At 35.6% G+C, this 21,907-nt stretch overlaps 1 protein-coding gene across 8 annotated transcripts in view; it reads left to right on the forward strand.

Moving 5' to 3' along the window:
* The window catches only part of PCDH7 (protocadherin 7), a 287,165-nt gene that overhangs the window by 48,468 nt on the left and 216,790 nt on the right, over positions 1-21,907 (forward strand). For 4 of the 8 annotated variants that reach the window (XM_057417051.1, XM_057417052.1, XM_057417055.1 and 1 more), the window contains exon 2: positions 7,016-7,075. The exons of the other annotated variants lie outside the window; for them this stretch is intronic. In XM_057417051.1, coding sequence (XP_057273034.1) covers positions 7,016-7,075 — 60 coding nt within the window. The remainder of the gene's footprint in view (positions 1-7,015; positions 7,076-21,907) is intronic. 8 annotated transcript variants of the gene reach the window in all.

Genomic DNA, 21,907 nt, shown 5'->3' on the forward strand with positions numbered 1-21,907 from the left:
CACAGAAATAATTTTCATACATAAGTCTCAGAGGAATGATATATCAAATGCCCTTTCAGAGGATCAAATACACAGGTGTTAATTCTGCGGTGTCTATTTTTTTTTCTTTTTTAATGGAATAAATTACATGATCAGAAAAATTAGGAATGAGAAAAGGGAGAAAGGAGGAGAGAATCAAAGAGAAGTACATTATGGGGTTATGGTCAGTATAGGGGTAAAGGTTTGACAAATGTTAACTGAGATAGACACTAAAGGGATAATTAAAAGAAAACTTTATTGAGCTATATTAACAAAACAAGAGTGAGAGAGAAGCAGGGCAATTATTACATTTAGAGGTGAAAGTTAACATAGCTGTGATACAGAAATGAAAGTAAAACTTTGCCTTGGTCTAAAACAAAGGTGATAATATTGTACATAGGAGGCAAAAGCTGGAAGTACCTGAGATAAAAGCAAAACTTGAATTCTGATACATGTAAGTCAAGGAGGAATGGATAAACATCACCACAGAATTGTGGGTGATATAAAACAAAGCATCCCATGTCTTCCTGTCAATGAATCTGTTAGGACAGAAATGGTGCTGTTTTGTCAGAGAATAAAAAGTACAGTATTTGTTTTTAAGTAGGGATGAAGGTGAAAAAAGAAGGGATAAAGGTCTACAAGGGTGACCAATTTTTGTCAAAGTAGAGCAGAATTTATATGAAAAATAAAAAGGTTGCTGACAGAAAGGAAGCAGGAAAATGGGATAAAAACAGAAGTTGAAAATGGCTTTACTGAAAGCAGTTAGTGCAAAGCAATCTGATACCTTCCTTTGAAAAGATAATAAATTTGCTAGATAAAGAAAATTTAGTAATTTCTCTCTTTGGACTTCAGCAAGCAGTTGATACCGTGCCACCTGGGCACCAGAGGAAGATGATAATTACTAGAGGAATTACAAAATATGTAAGAAATTCACTAAAATGAGAGGACAGTTGGTGTTGTCGCAAAGATAAGGGTAAATAGAAGGAAAGTTAATCAAGTCAAGCATGAGTCTTAAGACTGATTTTGCTTTATACTTTGCTTGTGCATAGAGTGCAAATATAGTATTGAAACTTGATCATGAAATAAATATGATAAACATCATGAGTTTGTGTGAGAATTAGACTGTAGCAGACAAAGGACCAGGAAACTCCTTAGACTGTAGCAATTAAAATGAACCTTTACTCCTCAAAATACAATAGCGAGAACAAGACAAGCTGTAAATTTGGTTATGAAATCGTGATATGGAAGCAGTAGAGGATAATTTAATGAATCAGGTAGAGTTACTATGAGCAGCAGTGTGACACAGGCAAACTTGTTTCTGCAAAGTAAAGATGAATCAGGTTGTGTGCTGCTGTGAAAAAAATGGACATATTCATGTGATTTGAGGAGTTATTTATAAGACTTCATCTGAAAATCCTGGTCAACAATTTTGAGGAAGAATTTAGCTGAATTATAAGAATTTCTAATTACATTTTGAGATTCAGAAAGATCTATTTAATAACCATGGAATATAAAGTTAGCTGTGAAAGAGCTGACTAATTCAAACTTAAGTACTTCACAGGAATTCTTTAGGAGTTGACTTATGCAGACATAAGGCTCTTGAGAGACATGCTGTGTCAGGCTGAAATTGGATGGCTCAAGCTGTTACTATCCTCAAGGCATGAATACTTGAACCTCCTTTGAATCACTTTTTGAACCACTGCCTGTTATACTGCGGTAATTCTGGAATTCTTTTACTTTAGTACACCCAGCTGAAGATTGCAGTAGTACATGAACTCATTCATGGGCATACCTTATAACCCTGCCCTGAAGGCTTTATGCCGTTCATGTATGCTACATGTACCTCAGAGCCTTGAGAAAGTAAATATTGAGAGGAGATTTGATTGCTCTTCATAAAAATATTTTGAGTAAATGCCAGCAAAAAAAGTATTAATGAATAATGTTGATATAATAGCAATTAATATACCACTGTATTTTCAGTCTAGAAATTACAGAAAATGTTTCAACCTTCTGGAGATATGAGGTGATGTAAAAATATCTTGCTAGTTTTGAAATGGAATTTCATCAGTTTAGAAAAAGAAATTATAGTTATTTTCTTTCCAGTATGTTCCTGTACTTCTAAGAAAAGGAAGAAAGTAAAGTAAAAAAATAAACATGGGACAGACTTTTCACACCTTGGTTTCTTAATGATGGATGAAATTATTACTAGAATTATCTACACCAAGCTCAAGTTACGTTCTGTAAGCTGTTTAAAGAGCAGCATAAAACTCGCCATGTGAGATTTGAAGCATCAGAGGCATCTAAGGATATCAGTACTTGTTGTACTGTTTTTGTGAGCCTTTTTTTTCTTGACATGGCAGTATTACTCAGTCCGGAGTGTTGCTGTCTGAAGGCTGTAATAACTTGAATAGATAAAATTACGCATTAGAGTGCTTCTTAATGCATTAGTTCAGTAACGTAAGTGACAGAATTTTAATAAATGTATTATGGAAATAATATGCAAGACATATGGAAGACTATATTATTGAGACTTCTTTTAGGTAGATTAATCTTACGTTATTCCACTCTGTGCCTTCAAAAACCTATTAGCAAATTGTATTTCTGAACTATCTGAAATAAGTAAACACATATGTATTGAAAATAGAACAATAATATCATTATAGTGGATTGTATTGAAGACAGTTCTTTGCTTCAGGAATTGCAAGGCATTGTAGCAGACAACATTAAATATGTAATATATTTATTTTCACAGTTCTTATTATGATGGGGATGAGAGAGTTAAATGAGATATATTTATATTTGATGAGATATTATATTTTGGTTTTCATTCCTAACTATAGGTAGCAGAAGGTATATGCTCATGATAAATTTACATTAGGGTTTGTTTTTTGTATTTTTTTTTTAGAAAGAACTGATTTCTTAACGGTTAAGTATGGGTGATTTTTTGAATTCTGAGGTATAAATTCTTTAGTTTGTGGGGATGAATGCATGAATTTCAGGGGAGTGGCACGGACACAGTCTTTCCATGTGTAACCACTGTCTTTGTGAGACAGTGGTTAATGCATCACCACATTACTGCAAAGCATGACTGTGAACATAATTCAATGCTAATATCCTAATAATAGGAAGTGTCAGGATTTGCCAGATGCCTAAATGTTTAAAATTCATTCATAGGCATAATGTAAGCAGGAAAGCAATAAAACAGAGAGTTTGTAAAGGTAGTGAATGATACATGTTTATCTTATAAATTTTATGCTTGTAATGATGGGTTAAAAATGATAATTTATGTATTTTTCTGGTTTTGGTATCAAGTTTTGATGGACTTGATTTACCTTTTACCTAACATTCAGGAGTCAGCAGCAATCATAATTAAGTTGTAAAACTAGACCCAGCTGACACAAAGTAGTTAAGAATATGCCAAATTGAATTTAAGTAAGGTTAAATGAGACTACACTCATCTTAAACCCTGTACTACCTCCAGGTGTTTTACCCTTTTAAGCTTATTTCTTTAATTTTATTTTATTTTTTATCAGGATTATGGATAGGTTTTCTTATATTAGACCATGCCTGCTTGTTACTGGAATTCTAATGACTAAAATCTATGCATCTCTGTGATCTCAGTCCTCACTAATTTCTTTTTCAGACAAACTTTTAATTAATTTCAGTTTACCTATATTTTTATCCTATATATGGCCTTTAATGATTTACAAATATTGTACAAATGGCACAGCATAAAACTGTTTTATTGAACATTTTATTTGATGATTAATTTTATTTTGTTTAAGAATATGAGAATTAATATTCATTATTCAACATGTATATTCAAACACAATGTATTCAATACACTTCCTACAATTCCTCATGCCTTATTTTGATTTCTGTGACAAACTGAAAATGAAGTTGTGTCTGTAAAATGAGTTTAAAAATAGATTAGAAGCATCTTGTGGAAAGTAACAGGAAATCTATAGGAGATATATTTTTATCTGGGATTTGCTGTAGTGGGCAAAAATGAGCATGTTGTGCCCTTCAGTTCTGTTTAAGGCATATTGAATGTCGCAGCAACTTGTCTCAAATTTTTAGTAATACACACACATCAGTCAGATCAATATATGATATATGTTGCAATCATAATGTATTTACAGATACAAATTTAGTGCTAAGAAGAAATAGAGATGAGTGGCAAAAAAAATTAATATAAGGGTGCTCGCAGAAGTCAGTCATTCTGAGTTTTTAGCAATATGTTGTGGCTGTGATCGTCTATACTCAAAGTCTGACTCTCATTTGATGAAAGTTAATTGTGTATAATAACAAATATATATCACTAGTACTAAAATTTCACTTCCCAATAGCAATGTATATATAAGTTAATGAAAAAGAAGAAACAAATATGAATACCTATGAATAAACTTGGGATTATTATTATAATTTTAATATAGTGCAACATTGAAATTATGGAACAGATTTCCCATTGAAATATTCATACAAGAAAAATGTAATCTATCAAGGAAATATGTGAAATTATGCCTATGATAAACAGAAAATGGACTCAGTATGTAATAAAACTTTCAGGCCTGCATTTCAGTGTTATGGACTGGATTAGTGAAGAGCTGCAAGCATCTTGCTCATGAAAACTGAGGTAGTGACTCTCAGTTCTTCATTTAACTCTTTGGTATATGTGCATTTCCATGCCAGGAAATAGGAAGAGGAAAACCAGTCATATGTATTTTCTGGAAATTAGTAAGATTTTTTCAGCTGCCATAGAAAAGTGGGGAAAACAGCAATTCATTTCACAGAAACATAGTCAATGAAAAAAGATAATTTTCCGATTTTTTAATTAATCATTATATATGATGCATCTACATTAATGATACAGAGCACAGGAAGGGTTTATTTGGGTTTGAAGTCGAGTCCATACTTGGAGTCTTGCTGTACATATTTTAGTGCACCACTAACACTTCTGATGCATTGTCTTCCTTCCAGTATTGTCTTCAGGGTACCACATGGTGTGTGGCACTTGCAATGCAGACACAAGGTCCTCCATCAGTTTACTCTCTGTGACTGCGCAGTGTATGCCTAAGATTGGGAAGTGGTACAAACTCTCTTGCCTGTTAAGATGCGATGTAGAAAGGCACAATAAATTGCACTTTTATCCTTCCTTTTTTATACTGCACCAGCAGGTAAAATACACAGACACACTTAGACCACCATGATTATTTGAATTTGTGAGGATATAATATATTACATTTTTGATAAAAAGATCCAACACTTTGTCTAGTACGTGTCAGGTAATTTTCTTGTTTAGCTTTTATTTTGCATTGATTTATGATTTGATTTGTTAACTGAAATAATAGCGTGAGTTTCTGTCATAGAAGAAAGCTCTAATTATAGTAAAAATCTGTTACATTTATGAACCTATTGGACTTCAGAAATATCATATGAATGCACCAAATGCTCACAGATGTATCTGTCTTGGAGAAAGATATTTAAAATACATGTTAGTAGATCCCTGTTTATTGCATGCTGGACAAGTCTACTGTTGGAGTGAATGCATTCCCCTAAAAATTAGCAAAGCTTACATTTGCTATGAATTTGAATAGCTGTTGAAGTTAACAAGTTTGAGGTACTCAATGTACTTAAATAATAGGTAGAGAGATTGATCAATCAAGTTAGATAGACAAGTAAATGTGTTACCTATATTTCTATATATTGTTTTTTGGCTCATTGTGTGTTTTTGCTGTTTAGTCAAGCTAAGACAGTGGAAACTGAACAAAGAGATTCGCATGTAATTGGATTGATGATGATGATGAAGGATTTTACTGTGGTGTAAATATATTTCTTCTGCAACTAAAGCAGAATGTTTTGCTTACAGGAAGCCCAGATGGCTTCCTGTAAGAAGATCATATTTAGACTGAGGAACAGACGTTACTTATTTGAGGACATTTGGGAGTCTTTTATGGATTATGTTCAGAGAGCAAAAGCTGCTTTGTAGAGATGCTTGACATTGCTATCCTACATTTGTATAATTTGGTTTTAACTTTGAATATGTGTAATAGATTAGAAGTGATTCATTAAAACATTGGAAAATAAGGACTTAGTAGTGAGTGATGTGAACTAAACATATAATTATTAATAATTCAGAAACACTGGAAAAACTGAAAAGATTGGTGAAAGCAACCAAACGTTACATAACTGACACACAATGGGTTAATATTTTTTGTGTAGATGACCCATTTCTGAATGCTATTTTAAGAGCTTTTTTTTAAGAATATATTGGACAGAAACCTTCACTGTTTATTAGAAGTGCATGTCTCTTCAGTGTTTTGTTCTGTTCATAAACGTATTGAACAAAGTGATTCAAAGGAAACGTGTTTTCCTATAGATCTCCATTTCCTTTATGTTCACCTTGAAGTGCAATGGTTGATACCTGGCATTTCGAATAACTTAGATGTTCATAGAATTATCACTGTATATTGTATGTTGCCATCAAAATCTGGCTCACTCACTCCCTTCTTTCGGGGGCTGTGTGTGAGGTGGATGAGGGGGAAGAAGAGTTTCCTGTTTGTTTTCATATAAAATCCCTATTCTTTGCTTCTTATAACTGTTTGATATCATTAACGATTTACCACACTATTTATCCCATCACTCCATGGAGAAAAGTTATGCTTGTCACTGATACCCAAAACATACTATTTTTTCCTCTGTCTGTAGTAACTGCAGGTAAGAAAAGCAGGAATACCTAAATCACTACAATTTCTCTATGATTTAAAACCATCCTGTTCCTGGACATAGTGTACTTAATTAATTATTTTTCTTAAGCAATATGTAATACTATTCTTACACTTTTTGCTGCCAAATAGTTCCTTTATGGAGTCTGTTTGGACCAAAGGGAGAGAAGAGGAATCTTTTTACTTGCTAAAATATCTGAGATACAGGATTAGGTTAGCCGAAATCTACTCACATCCCTGTAAGCAGACATATATTTTTGTATTTTTTATAGGTGGATACAGTGCAGACTACACAGTACCCTGGCCACATTGAGGACTCATGTAAAATGAATGTATGTGCTCGTAAGTGAATTATTAATGAAATGAAACTCCAACTCTAAGGGATGTTGGATCACAAAGTATATGAACTCTCTTTGCTCTCATGTTAAGAAATTGATTCCTAGGGGACAGGGTTACTGCAGAACTAAGTGGACCTTGAAAGCAAAGCTATTAAAAAAAAAAAAAAAAAAAGAAGAAAAGAAAAGAAAAAGAAAAACCATGATAAATCATTTTTAAATCCCCTGAAAACAAAAGATTCAAGTTACATTTTGGATACACTGGGAGAGAGATTAAACAGATTCCAGAATCCAAACCAAAAAAACAAATGGTATGTGAGAAAGGTTTGTTAAGCAGAATGATTATAAGTGGAGGAACAGGATCAAATACCATCTAATTTAAGAATATGAATAGGATGAAAAAACTTACAGTTTTCTGCTTTGTACCATCTTTGAAAGGGCTGAAATTTGATTAGATGATTGCTTCAATTAGTAACTCGGAGATGAGTGTGAACAAGACTGAATTTTCAGTGTTTGAGTTAAGGACGTATTTCATAGAATCATAGAATCGTTAGGGAAAGGACCTTAAGATCATCTAGTTCCAACCCCCCTGCCACGGGCAGGGACACCTTATGCTAAATCGTATCACCCAAGGCCTCGTCCAACCTGGCCTTGGACACTGCCAGGGATGGAGCATTCACAACCTCCTTGGGCAACCCATTCCAGTGCCTCACCACCCTAACAGGAAAGAATTTCCTTCTTATATCCAACCGAAACTTCTCCTGTTTAAGTTTTAACCCATTGCCCCTTGTCCTGTCACTACAGTCTCTAATGAAAAGTCTCTCTCCAGCATCCCTATAGGCCCTCTTCAGATACTGGAAGGCTGCTGTGAGGTCTCCACGCAGCCTTCTCTTCTCCAGGCTGAACAGCCCCAACTTCCTCAGCCTGTCTTCATACGGGAGGTGCTCCAGTCCCCTGATCATCCTCGTGACCCTTCTCTGGACTTGTTCCAACAGTTCCATGTCCTTTTTATGTTGAGGACACCAGAACTGCACACAATACTCCACATGGGATCTCACAAGAGCAGAGTAGAGGGGCAGGATCCCCTCCTTCGACCTGCTGGTCACGCTCCTTTTGATGCAGCCCAGGATGCGGTTGGCTTTCTGTTCTGCAAGCGCACACTGCCAGCTCATGTTCATTTTCTCATCAACCAACACCCCCAAGTCCTTCTCCACAGGGCTTATCTGAATCTCTTCCCTGCCCAACCTATAGCTGTGCCTGGGATTGCTCTGACCCAGGTGTAGGACCTTGCACTTGGCATGGTTAAACTTCACGAGGTTGGCATCAGCGCACCTCACAAGCATGTCAAGGTCCCTCTGGATGGCATTCCTTCCCTCCAGCGTATCAACTGAACCACACAGCTTGGTGTCATCAGCAAATCTGCTGAGGGCGCACTCACTCCCACTGTCCATGTCAGCGACAGAGATGTTAAACAAGACCAGTCCCAACACTGATCCCTGAGGGACACCACTCGTTACTGGTCTCCAGCCGGACATTGAGCCATTGACGACAACTCTGTGTGCGGCCATCCAGCCAGTTCTTTATCCACTGAGTGGTCCATCCATCAAATTGATGTCGCTTCAATTTAGAGACAAGGATGTTGTGAGGGACAGTGTCAAACGCTTTGCACAAGTCTAGGTAGATGACATCAACTGCTCTACCCCTGTCCATCAGTTCTGTAGCCCCATCATAGAAGGCCACCAAATGGTCAGGCAGGATTTCCCCTTAGTGAAGCCATGCTGGCTGTCACCAACCACCTTGTTGATTTTCATGTGCCTTAGCATGCCATCCAGGAGAATCTGCTTTTTGTGGTTTGCTGAAAAAAAAAAAAGAACAACCCTGATGATGTGCTAGATAAACAAAGAAAAAAATTATACCTCAGGACTGAATTTCTGGAAATCCAAACATAGTTTTCATATTTGGAAGTCTGTATTACTTGGGGACCTGAGACAAAGTGGGGGAGAGCAATTAGGCAAAGCAGTCTTGGGTCTTCAGCTTTTGCTGAGAAAAATGTCTCTACAAAGAAATTGGGGTAGACACAGAGAAGAAACCAAAACACTAAATGACTCTACCAGCAAACAGGGAAATCAAGTCATTCACAGGTATACACATAACATTTGGTTGTCAGACACAAGTCAGTTCATTGGCTAGAGCCCACTAGACTAGAAAATTGTGCCAAGGATTATGCAATTGCCAATATCCAAACCACATGTAAGGCAGACCTGTGACTCTGCAGTCACTATTAAGCTATATACATCAAATAGAGACTATACCCCAACTCCAGTTTATATACATATGCCAATTTTTATATTTTATATATATGTATATTTGGATATTACATTATATAGAATATCAGCTTATGATTTAGAGAAAGGAATTTCTGAATATTTTCTCCTAAAGAATTTATTCTTTTCTGTACTTCATTTTAAGGAACAACAATAGAGGATTTTTAAGTATTAATAATTTTTCTAAAAGCTCCTTTTCTTATGAATAAAGCATAACTTCAGCCCCTACAATTTTCTGATGTAAAGCTACTATAACTGAGTGAGGAAGCCATATTATATTTGTAACTGAAGTGTACGTTATCACTCACTCTCCTTCATGATACGGCTTTTCAACTGTATAAATGATAATGCTGAAAAAATCTTTTTATCTCCTGATTGTTATGCATTTATGCCTGAATTAGCTCCTGCTTCGTGTTTATTCCTTCAAAACTGGTCTACTACTTTTTTCCACTTGTAAATAGTTCCAAGTAGAGGAATTTATGATACAGTAGGGGCTTTGTTCTCTTTACTGTACTGATATATTATCAAACTTCGAAGCCTGTATACTTCTATTGTATTGATTTTGTTTTCTGTGAGCAAAATCAATGAGCAGATTTAAAATTAAAAAAAAATCAATTCTTCCATTTTTTAATTGATTTGGGTGTTCTACATGTACTTTGTTTATTTAACCTTGATTACTTGTCTGGAACTCATTGAAAGGAGAACACATTGAGACTTTTTATAATTCTGCTTAGAAGAAACCTATGGAAATTAATGAAATACAGAGAAAAAGGAAATTAAAGTTAATACCTACAGGAATGAGAAGGAAAAAACACAAAAGAGATCAAGTAAAGCACTGTTCTCAGTTGGGTGCATTGTTTAGGAATATCAAGGACCATATAAAAATCAGTATAAAAATCAGCTTTATCAGAAAAATCAGCATAGAGATTCTTCTTTCTATTTTCTAGCCTTTTCCTTTAATTCAATAGATGGTTAAAAATGGCATATGAAATACTTGCAATCCATTGACCATGAAGTATCAGTTCAGAGCAGTTTTAAAGCTTATCTCAAGATAAGAAAAAAATTTCAAATAATATTTAACATGTAATATTTTTCAGAAATAAATACATTAAATATGCAAATATATCTGTGAAATTTTCAGCCTTTTTCTGACTGTAGACATTATCTTAGTAAGTAAAAAAAAAAGTTTAACCTGGAACTGTAAAGACAGATGCTAAGGACCTCTGGTCAGATTCTTATCTCAGAAACAGCAACTCTGGTTTTCAATAAAATCATTCTGCAACTGCGAACAAAGAAAAAAAGAAAAAAAAAGTCTTCATTGCAATTTCATTCTCCTGTATTTAGTTTTCTGGTCAGAAGCAATTATCAAGAGAGGACCCTTGAAAAATATTGTGCAACTACTATAATTTTCAGATTTTAGAGTTTAGCAGCCAAGCAATTTGCATAGAATGAAAGCACAATTTCTTTCTGCTACAGCACCAGTGGGGAAAGGTCAACAAAAAATGGGAGACCAAATGATTTTTTTTTTTCTTGTGTGACATCAACTTGCAAGACACTGGGAGTTTCAGAATTGTAAGTGATGATACAGCTTTATTCAACTATTTCTTTTCTATTTGCCTCCTATGGCTGTTTCATTGTTGGGCAACGTCTTTTTTTTTCCATCAGAATGAGGGAGTGAAAGCCTATTTGTGACAAGTGACATTCTACTTTCTGTTTGCCATTGTCTGCATGGGTGAGAATAAAAGTACATCCATATGCTTCTCATTTTCATACCTTTTAAGAGCGTGAGTTCGAACTTTTAAAGCCAAGTCTGACTTGCCATACTTGTATGGACAAGCCAAATAAACCCAGTGAAACTGCTTTTATGAGTAAAGATAACTCATCTTTTAGTGTCACTTTATCCTCATGTCTGCTTTATACAAGACCACTAAAGAACAAGGTCAGTTGCAAACTATCAGAGAAGTTGTGATACACAATTACTTTAGGTAGCTAAAACACAAGTTAGATAAATTATTAGTAGGAATAATACAGAAAGTGGCAACTAGTGGGAAGTGGAGCTGTGTGGCACATGCTCTCTTTTCTCTTATTAATGGTTGTACTTTTGGGGGCTGTGTATTGACACAGCTTGTAGAGGCACTCTTACTGATGCCAATCACAAATTTAAATATAGATGAAGAAGTACTCAATGTGGTAAGTTATCCATCAAACCTAAACTAAAGGATTAACTTAAGCAAACTTCCAACACCTAGACTACAATTTAATCTCAGAGTGAACAAAATAATTTAATTTAATCAAATTGTTTTTGCAAAGGTTCATAAAAACCTTAAAATCTTCTCTTGAGATTTTTCAGGCTTGTTAAAAACCTATGTCCCTACTCTTCCTGCAAGCTTCATTTAGCTCTGTAAGCACAGAGGCTTGGATTTACTCACTCATCATTTAAAAAAATCTGGTGTGATAATCCATACTTTAACCCATTACTCATTTTACTGTTTGAGGATGATTAAGTTCACTGCATTTTGTTGAGCTAAGACAAAATAGCTTTTTACTCTCAAATGCAGTGGCTACATTTAAATTTCCAATGTATGCTTATTATGCGTACTTCCGAACTCAAGATTATCTCCCTTTTGCACTGGGTTAAAAACGTGCTTGCAGACATTATATTTGACTTTTGACATCACATTTAGGGAAAACTATAATTATGTGAAATGCTGTTACAGCTTCTATACTTTTCTCAATATTTTACAAGAATCTACATTGAGTGTAATATGTGATGAATGCCTTAAATAACCCTTTCCAGCACAATGAACATGCTTACACAGTTTCATTGTTTAAAATTAAGCTATTTGTTTTAGTTAGAATGTGTCTGAACATATCAAGAAGCCACAGTTAAATTGCTGTTTTTCATCATACCCCAGTAGATTACTGTTTCAACAGTGTATTTCTAGTATCAAAGGAAAATTGTATCAGAGCTATCTATTACAGGAAAAGTGTTTGCTGCCCTTTCTAAGAGAGTGATGTTGCTAATGGAAAAAAAAAAAAAAATTATTATGTTCCCTGGCAGTTACAACAGAGCCCTCAGTATTCTTCAGCAGTGGAATTCAAGGCATTAATGTTTTCAAATCTAGTTTAAAATTAATTTTCTTCTAAATCAATTTATCTTATCTTCTGCATTTAAGCAGCCTCAGTTTAACCCAGAAACTCTTTTTTGAATAGCAAGTGCCAACCAAACCAATTTCCAAAAGATTTCTATTATTTATTGTTTATACATATTAATACCATGTTTATTTGTATATTATCGTTAAGAAATATGACAGAGAAAAATGTTCTGGAGGACTTCAGGAAACCTAATTATGCTCTGTAGCCTCTCTTATCAGGCTTAATTATCTGTTTATGCTACATTTTGCAGAGTTTCTATTCAGGAAAGTAGCAGGACTTTAAATTAGCTTTTGACGCAAAATAACCTTTCTTTAAACTATGAAACTATACACAGATAATTGTTGTTTCAGGAAAAAAAAAAAAGTATTCAGTTCTTGAATACTGTTGAGAGCAATTTTATTTTAGCAAATGCAAGCAAAAGAGTGGAATATGGACTAAGTAACCTCAGAAGACTGTATAGGCATAGTTCTACATAATAAATGTCCAACTGCTTTTCTTTTTACTGCTAGAATAATGACCATTACTTCTGTTATGTGCCCTGTATTGTGAGAATGGTAGAAGTGTACAGAGAGTAAAGATAGGTCTAGCCAGATGCCAGTCTCACCTTGCACCTCTAAGAAGTGAGTTAGAATGTAACCAGGTACACGTGAATGTTTTTAACTGGTAGATTATTATTATTGTAAAGCTTGGTGTTTCATTTAAGCTAGCTGTATAGTTTCACAATGGAGACATTTTATTATATGAAGTAGGCATCTCTGGACACCCATTCATGTCAGCTTGAGTTGGTTTTCTAATATTTAGGGTGAAACTCTATAATCACTCTCCCTGAGACTAGAGAGTGGCTTGATCTCAGAGGAACATTAAATGTGCTTAAGCTCAATCATAGAATCATAGAATGGTTAGGGTTGGAAAGGACCTTAAGATCATCTAGTTCCAACACCCCTGCCATGGGCAGGGATGCCTCACCCTGGACCATGTCTCCCAAGGCTCTGTTCAACCCAGCCTTGAACGCTTGCCAGGGATGGAGCATTTACCACTTCTTTGGGCAACCCATTCCACTGCCTCACCACCCTCACAGTAAAGAACTTCTTCCTTATATCTAGTCTAAACTTCCCCTGTTTAAGTTTGAGCCCGTTACCCCTTGTCCTATCGCTACAGTCCCTGATGATAAGTCCCTCTCCAGCATCGTTGTAGGTCCCCTTCAGGCACTGGAGGGCTGCTATGAGGTCTCTACACAGCCTTCTCTTGTCCAGGCTGAACAGCCCCAAATTTCTTAACCTGTCTTCAAGTGGGAGGTGCTCCAACCCCCTGATACTTCTCAGGGAAATATAATCTCCATTTTCAAGAAGCGGAAAATGGAAGACACAGGAATTTACAGACCAGTCAGTCTCACCTCTGTGTCTGGCAAAATCTTGGAGCAGATTCTCCTGGAAGGCCTGCTAAGGCACATGAAAATCAACAAGGTTATTGGTGACAGCCAGCATGGCTTCACCAAGGGCAAATCATGCCTGACCAATTTGATGGCCTTCTATGATGGAGCTACAGAACTGATGGATAAGGGCAGAACAGCTGATGTCATCTACCTGGACTTGTGCAAAACATTTGACACTGTCCCTCACAACATCCTTATCTCTAAACTGGAGAGACATGAAATTGATGGATGGACCACTCAGTGGATAAAGAATTGGCTGCATGGCCAAACACAGAGAGTTGTGGTCAATGGCTCAATGTCCAACTGGAGACAGGTAACAAGTGGTGTCCCTCAGGTGTCGGTGTTGGGACCAGTCCTGTTCAATATCTTTGTCGGTGACATGGACAGTGGGATTGATTGCACCCTCAGCAAGTTTGCCAGTGACACTAAGTTATACGGTTCAGTTGGTAAGCTGGAGGGAAGGAATGCCATCCAGAGAGACCTTGACACGCTTGTGAGGTGGGCCAATGCCAACCTCATGAAATTCAACAACTCAAAGTGCAAGGTCCTCCACCTGGGTTGGAGTAACCCCAGGCACAGCTACAGGTTGGGTGGAGAAGAAATTCAGAGCAGCCCTGCGGAAAAGGAATTGAGGGTGTTGGTTGATGAGAAAATGAACATGAGCTGGCTTCACTCTGTGCTCACAGCACAGAAAGCCAACCATATCCTGGGCTGCATCAAAATGAGCATGACCAGCAGGTCGAAGGAGGTGATCCTGCCCCTCTACTTTGCTCTCATGAGATCCCATGTGGAGTATTGTGTGCAGTTCTGGTGTCCTCAACATACAAAGGACATGGAACTGTTGTTACAAGTACAGAGAAAGACCAGGAGGATGATCAGGGGACTGCAGCACCTCCCGTATGGAGACAGGCTGTTCAGCCTGGAGAAGGCTGCAGGGAGACCTCATAGCAGCCCTCCAGTGCCTGAAGGGGACCTACAACGATGCTGGAGAGGGACTTATCATCAGGGACTGTAGCGATAGGACAAGGGGTAACGGGTTCAAACTTAAACAGGGGAAGTTTAGATTGGATATAAGGAAGAAGTTCTTTACTGTGAGGGTGGTGAGGCAGTGGAATGGGTTGCCTGAAGAAGTGGTAAATGCTCCATCCCTGGCAAGTGTTCAAGGCTGGGTTGAACAGCACCTTGGGAGACACAGTCTAGGGTGAGGCATCCCTGCCCATGGCAGGGGTGTTGGAACTAGATGATTTTAAGGTCCTTTCCAATCCTAGCCGTTCTATGATTCTGTGATTCTACAGGACACATTTATGTAGAAATGTCTCATTTCACTTCGTTTTCTTTAGCATATACCTAATGATAGAAGATAGTTAACATATTTGACTTTGCTAACCTTACAATGCCATTTCTATGGAGGGGAAGAAAGATAGGCTTGCATTACCTGTTGCAGGGCTAGAAGTGAGGAGAGACAATCTTCATTCCTAGGTCTGCTACTAGTACTAACCTTTTGGGGGCTATACTTGTGAAATCAGAGAATAAATTTTCATTGTCTCAGTCAGAGAAAACTGTTTGATCTACTTTGTTCTATGAACTGTTTGTAAGGTGATGAGATCCATAGAATGTCTGTAAAGAGTAGTATGATACTATAGAAACACTTTAAAGTCTTCTGTTTCACTGAAGTTGGGAGAACTGGTTTTCAGAGCAAATCCTTTTTTTTTGCTTAACATCTGTAAACTGCCTCCTAGCCAAATTTTTGAAACAGATGTTAATTTTCATTATTATGTGTATGGGACAATTCTGCATATATATTTCAGTGCACTTTCATCAAAGAATGTTTTAAATTTAACTTTACTGCATTGAAGAAAAAAAATATTTTATAGATTACCTTTTTTTTTCCTGAAGTATCATATTATGGAAGGAAATGAAGCTTATTATTTTGTGATTGTTTCAAATATAGATATATTGGTTTTATTCAAGTATTTCATGACTGTGAATTGTGAATGTATTGATAGTGAGTAAAGACTTTCAACAAGCTGAAAAAAGACATCGTATGGAAGTAATTAATTCAACAGTATTTTGAAACCATTGATTACATACTCAGCTGGCAGTGACACATCTATACATAAGCTTTGCCCTTAGAAGCCTACATTATTAAGGGGAAACTAGACAAGCCGTGGGATACTTAGTGTTTTTCTTGTTTGCCTTCATCCTGCTTACATCCCTCCTTTTGAAATACTCCCCATGGAGAACATTAGAAAGTTGTGAATTAAAGCTCCGGGGAGTCTGAAAGAAACAGCTATCAGCTGCATTGTGGAATAAAATGGGTAGAGTTCCTGGTGCAATTAGTCTGGTATTTCTACGCATGATGAAAAGCTTGTAGTGTAGAGAGGCTAGTGAAAGGGGAAAGACCATGCAGTTACATGTGTCATGACATGCTCACCTTGTTTTTCAGATGCTTAAAAGTGTGTGAAGTTGGTTTAAGTATCTTGCAGTGATAAGGAGTGGTAATCGCTGGCTAGCTCTTGAATTCAGCTTGTTGTCTTTCAGAGATCATCTGTTTGGATATTTTTATGAATCAGACTATAGCTTTTGAGGAAAGCTTGTGCCTGTATTAGGTACAGACATCTGAACATTCCTAAAGAACCTGAAGTGTACGTAGGGAGCTAAAACCAGTAAACTCACTTGGGGCAGTCTCTAGTTTTCTTTTATTTTTCTAGTTTTCTTTTATTTTTCTAATGTTGATGGTGTCAATATCTGGCGTTAATATTGAAATACAACATGGTAAAAACACAGGTGAAATGCTAATAAACTGTTTTTTAAATTTTAATCTCCTTTTTAAAAGGTAAAGTTAGTTTCTAAATATAGCATTAGATTTTAAAAATAACATGATTTCGTTTTGTATTGTGTTGTGAAGCTTTCTGCACTTTGCTTTGAATCATTCTCATTAAAATTAGAACTGTCAGTGAGCAGCACCAGACAGATTTTTATTTCACTCAAGAAGTTCTTTCTAGTACGATGACTTTTCATAAATATATAGCAGTTTTTTACACGTTGTTAGGGAGACTTTTATATGAATTTATTTTTGGAAAGCATTTTTTATTTTGGATCATATTGCAATAAGCTGCAAACTCAGTTAAAGGTACTAAAAACAGAGTTTACAATTGTGGGGGGGTCAGACAGAAATGTCAGGACCTCTGCTTTATAGAATTCATTACTGTATATGATGCAAGAAGATGGAACATTAGCGAGGTTTAAAAGAAGATGGAAGATTTTTTAAATGCTATTTAGTCTATTAATTTTCTAAAATTCCCTTGATATTCTTTATCAGATTTCTACATTTCTAAAATACATGCATATGATAGGACATACTTCTGTCCTACCGAGTGCCTGTCTCAGTAAAGGTTGCATTTATGGCATGAGCTACATTAATTTCTAATGAATAATCTGTAACAGTGTGGTTTACTACATAGAACTGGTGAGTAAGAATTTGGGATCTTACATTGCATTCTTGCTGATGACACTGATCTTTTTTTGTGGTGTGAAAGAAGTCACCTTAGATTTCTGTGTTTTGACTCTCTGGTGTAGTAAATGAATATAAAATATCGTACATTACAGGACATGGTGATGATTGCTTAAGTAAATAATATCCATGTTTTGTGAGTGTCAATGGGAATTTGCTAATTGATGCCATAATATTCTAAAGTTCTGGGACACTTATCTGCACATGTGGAGTGCTTTTGTATGCTGGATTTAAAATCTCAGATTCTTGAACTCTGGCATAAGAATTTCAGCTTTGCATTTTCAGAATAATGATTTTTTCCCCCACTATTATCATAAAAAAGCATTGTTCTTAAAATGTTACCATTTCATTTTTGTATAATTCATTAGAAATACAGTAAAAATTTTCTCTTATACTGCACTAGGTACTGACTCTGCTCGATCTCTAATACGCTGGGCATATTGAACTACACCAAGAGAGAATTACAACAGCTATTGTAGTGCATATAGTAAATAGGGTTGAATTTTCATAAATGCTCACTTTAACTTACTTCAGTGATTAACTCTTTAAAAAATATGACCCATAAGTGTCAGTATTAGACAGAAATACAGATGGTTATCCAAATCGTGCAATAACTGGTGTGAATTCAGCCAAATGGCAGGTGAGTAGGTTCTGGACATCTGTATCATCTCTCTGGTTTGTGCATCTGTCTCTCAGAGCCTGAACAGCTGCAGTGGCTGCTTCTTTACATGCCATAACCAGGAAAGAAAAGTCAATTGGATGTCCCTAGACGTAGGCATAAATGGCTGGCACCTTAGAACAAATTCCTAACTCTGTGCACATTTCATGTTTTTTGCACATTAACAGACTTTTTCATATTGCACATATCTAATACTTCAGTGTATGCTTAAGAGTTTTCATAATACTTCTTTGCAGTATGGCACTTTATTTTAGGAGAAAATATACATATTGGGTTTTTTTTTCTGTAGGAAAAAAATATGTGAATAATGATACCTGAAGAAGTATAACTTTTTTAAAAAATGGAAGATCAAATTATCACTAGATCTTTTGATACTCAGTTTCATAATCCATTGAAATTCTGCTGTAGAGATTTGTACTTTGGGTAGCTGGAATGGTTGCCAATCATGCTTGTCTCAACTATTACCTTATTCAAATGAATACTGGTAAGCTTGAAATATCGTAAGTAGCTTTTTTCCTTCTGTAATCTACTTTTAATAGGTGGAATGAAATACAGTCCATATGGTATCCTGGATGATCTGTCTTGAATTGTTTCTGGGATAAGATCAAATGCATACCTGAGTTTTGGTTACATACCCAATCTGAAATTATTTTCATAAAAAATTAAAATCTCCTTTAAATACACTTAGTCTGAGGCCATCTGTTTTCATCTGATTTCGTAAATCCTGTAGTCCTTGTACTGGATAAACCTCTCCTACACTAGCTTGCTATCGAGGTTATAACAACAGAGGTAGCAGTTGTGAGATGGGCTTGGAGTACTGAATGCTAGAGTCAAAGGGTGAAGAGCATTTACCTTTACAAAAGTCTACTTCTGAATCAAGAAAGTGAAAGAAAAATGTGTCCCATTGACTTCAGTGGGTTTTGGATCAGGTCTCAGTGTAATAAACTGGCAAAATTTATTCTAAGTATGACTATGTGATAAACAGTGTAGTACTCATTATTAAAGACTTTTCTATGTAATGATATTGACCTACAAAAGAATAATAACATATATTTTTATCAACTGATGTGTTTTACTAATTGAAAGAATAGGTAATTTCACAGACACAGAAAAAAGCTGATTTTTTTAAAAAAATGTTATATTAATTTAAATCTCTAGGGATTTCAGACTTGTGTTTGAAACAATAGTCCTGTGTTCCTGTTTCTGAACTAGTCATTAAAAAGAATATACAATAATCATAATTTTGATTCCCCTTTATAATTACTGTTCAATTTCTGTATAACACTGTCAAGAGTGTACTACATATGCTTAAAAAGAAGCCTGGCTTCAGCAACGAAAAAGCAGCACATAATTCATTAAAGCTAACACAAAACATACAAATCCTAAAATAATGTGTCATCAGGGTGGTGGTGGTGTACTTCTGAAACAGAGGATTGCAATCAAGGTGTGTGCAGTCTGCAGTGATACAAAGAAAGATTTTTCTTCTTGTCAGAAGGTGCTATGTGTTAGCAGTTTGACAGTGCATTTCAATGGCTATATATGTGAAAAAATTGAGTCTTAATATATATAAAGCTTCCTCATATTGTTTTTCCTCTTTGTAGACTCCAAGCAGCTGAACAGGCAAGAATTTATATTCACTTAGAGTTTTATTAAAGTTAGTGGATTTCCCAAAAATATTGCTACCTGTCACTAAGAGCTGATGAAGTGGCTATATTTTATTGTGATATAACAATAGCATTACATTCCTTAGAGCAATATGTGATATTTGGATAGCATAATGGACTTCCAGGGCCTTTGAGAAACAGCTTTTTTTTTTTTTCTGATTTTGTATTAAATAATACCAGCCTGTATTTGTAGGTTAATGTATGCATACCATTTGGAACATAGATAGTGACATTATGTAACTCACAGATGTTTTATTATTCATAGTACTGTGCATTCATAGCTCTCTGTAGTCACTGTTGTGAAAAATCTAACGAGGGAGATTCTATGTGTCTCTTGCTGGCCTTTTAGGCTTGTCAAACTCTCATTCAGTCAATTCAAATCACAAAACAGTGTGATGTGGTGCCCTTTTCTGATTATTTTCTTATTTGACTGATGGAGTGGAAGGGAGTAAAAATACCGATTTCTCATAATTTTTGCGTGCAAATTTCATGTTGTACAAATACAACTGGAAGGAAATAAAAAATAAGATCTTCTCTTTTCACTGCATATGGATTGTGATGCAATTTATCCCTTTGAGAGGGGATAAATTATAGTTAATAAAAGTATTAGACAAGGATTTTATACACACTTTTCATAGATGTAAATGAACTCACACTGTTACAGATAGAAGTGAACTAAAACAAAATGAGAAAGCTCTTCTGTTTCTCTTCTTCTTGTTGGTGTTTTAAATCATATTAGATATGCTTTCTCCAGCTGGTTTACCAATTCAGTCTCCTTGATTTGATCATCTGATCAGCACCAGGCCACTAGCTGATGAAAGAGAAAGTAGATGTTACTGATAGCAGTGTCATTTATCATTTTCTATTCATATAAACACCATAGTTTCTCAGTGCTGTAGTTCTGCTGAGGAAATAATAAATCATAGGAATTAGATGATGTCCAAAAATTCTTACTGGAATAAGAATTTTAATTTGGAATTTTGTTACTTTTTTTTTTTCCTTAGATTGTTCTTTTTTTGCATTGTTTTCTTATGAGTTATTCCTTTTCTATGTGACCATTTCATTCTTCATTCCACATTTCTGAACGAATTTCTTTCATCTTCATCCCTCTTTTGATGGACTTTTTGGACTGCGTAACTATAAGCTTTGTAATATCTGATTTTAATTCATTTATTGCATGTTATGTTATATTTTAAATTATTGCCATGAAATGCAGTCATTCACTTTGTAAAAGGTTTATTCACACTTTAACATTCAGTGCTCTAGTTTTAGCTTGTGGGTTTTTTACAGAGAGTGGCAAGGTTTTAGGATAATATTTTTTCCTTTTTTTTTCTCCTGTTTCTCCATGGGGAAGTAAATTTTCTTGGGATTTTTTTTTTGTGGAAATTTAATATTCCTGTGTTTCACCTCTCTATTGTACAGCTTTAAACAGAGCTGTCATTTCTGACCTGCTTTTGTGGAAAGAAAGTATACCTGTGTAGCTTAACTGATCATTGGCTGTGTCCTGCAGCAAAAACAAAGCTTTAACAATTTTCTGCCTATCTGTGTTGGGCTGGTGATTGCATTGCCTTTGCAGTGTTTGGAATTAGTATTAGGAAGGTAAATACATTAAATAATGAATTAACAGTTTTGTAAATGAAATGTTTTTCCACTTCAAGTCTTTTTGAAACTATGCTTTTGATTTATTTAATATTCAGTCATTCACTTTGATGTTCTGTTCATTTATATACCACTGCAGTAAATAAACATGTAAAGCTCTTTATAAAAATCATAAACGTCTGTCAGAATGTCCATAGGAGAGTGAAGACAAACCCAAAAACCACAAAGATTAATGTAAAATCTGAGACATGCATGGAAAAGTTGAGATTTCTGTCATTTCTAAGAGGAGTTAGTATAAGAAGCTGGTAATAAAATGATTTCTTTAAACCTTCCATATACAATGAACATCACTAATATGAGATAAGCTCCTGAAAACATCCTTCCTTCTGTGCTGCCATTCTGGCTTCCTATGACTGTGTCAGTGATCGGCAAGCTACAGCCTTCACACTTGATGAGAGTGT

The sequence above is a fragment of the Pezoporus wallicus genome, unplaced genomic scaffold (genome assembly GCF_028554395.1).
Source record: "Pezoporus wallicus isolate ANWC-B61680 ecotype Strahan unplaced genomic scaffold, APGP_CSIRO_Pwel_v1 contig_6468, whole genome shotgun sequence".
Classification (NCBI taxonomy): Eukaryota; Metazoa; Chordata; class Aves; order Psittaciformes; family Psittacidae; genus Pezoporus; species Pezoporus wallicus.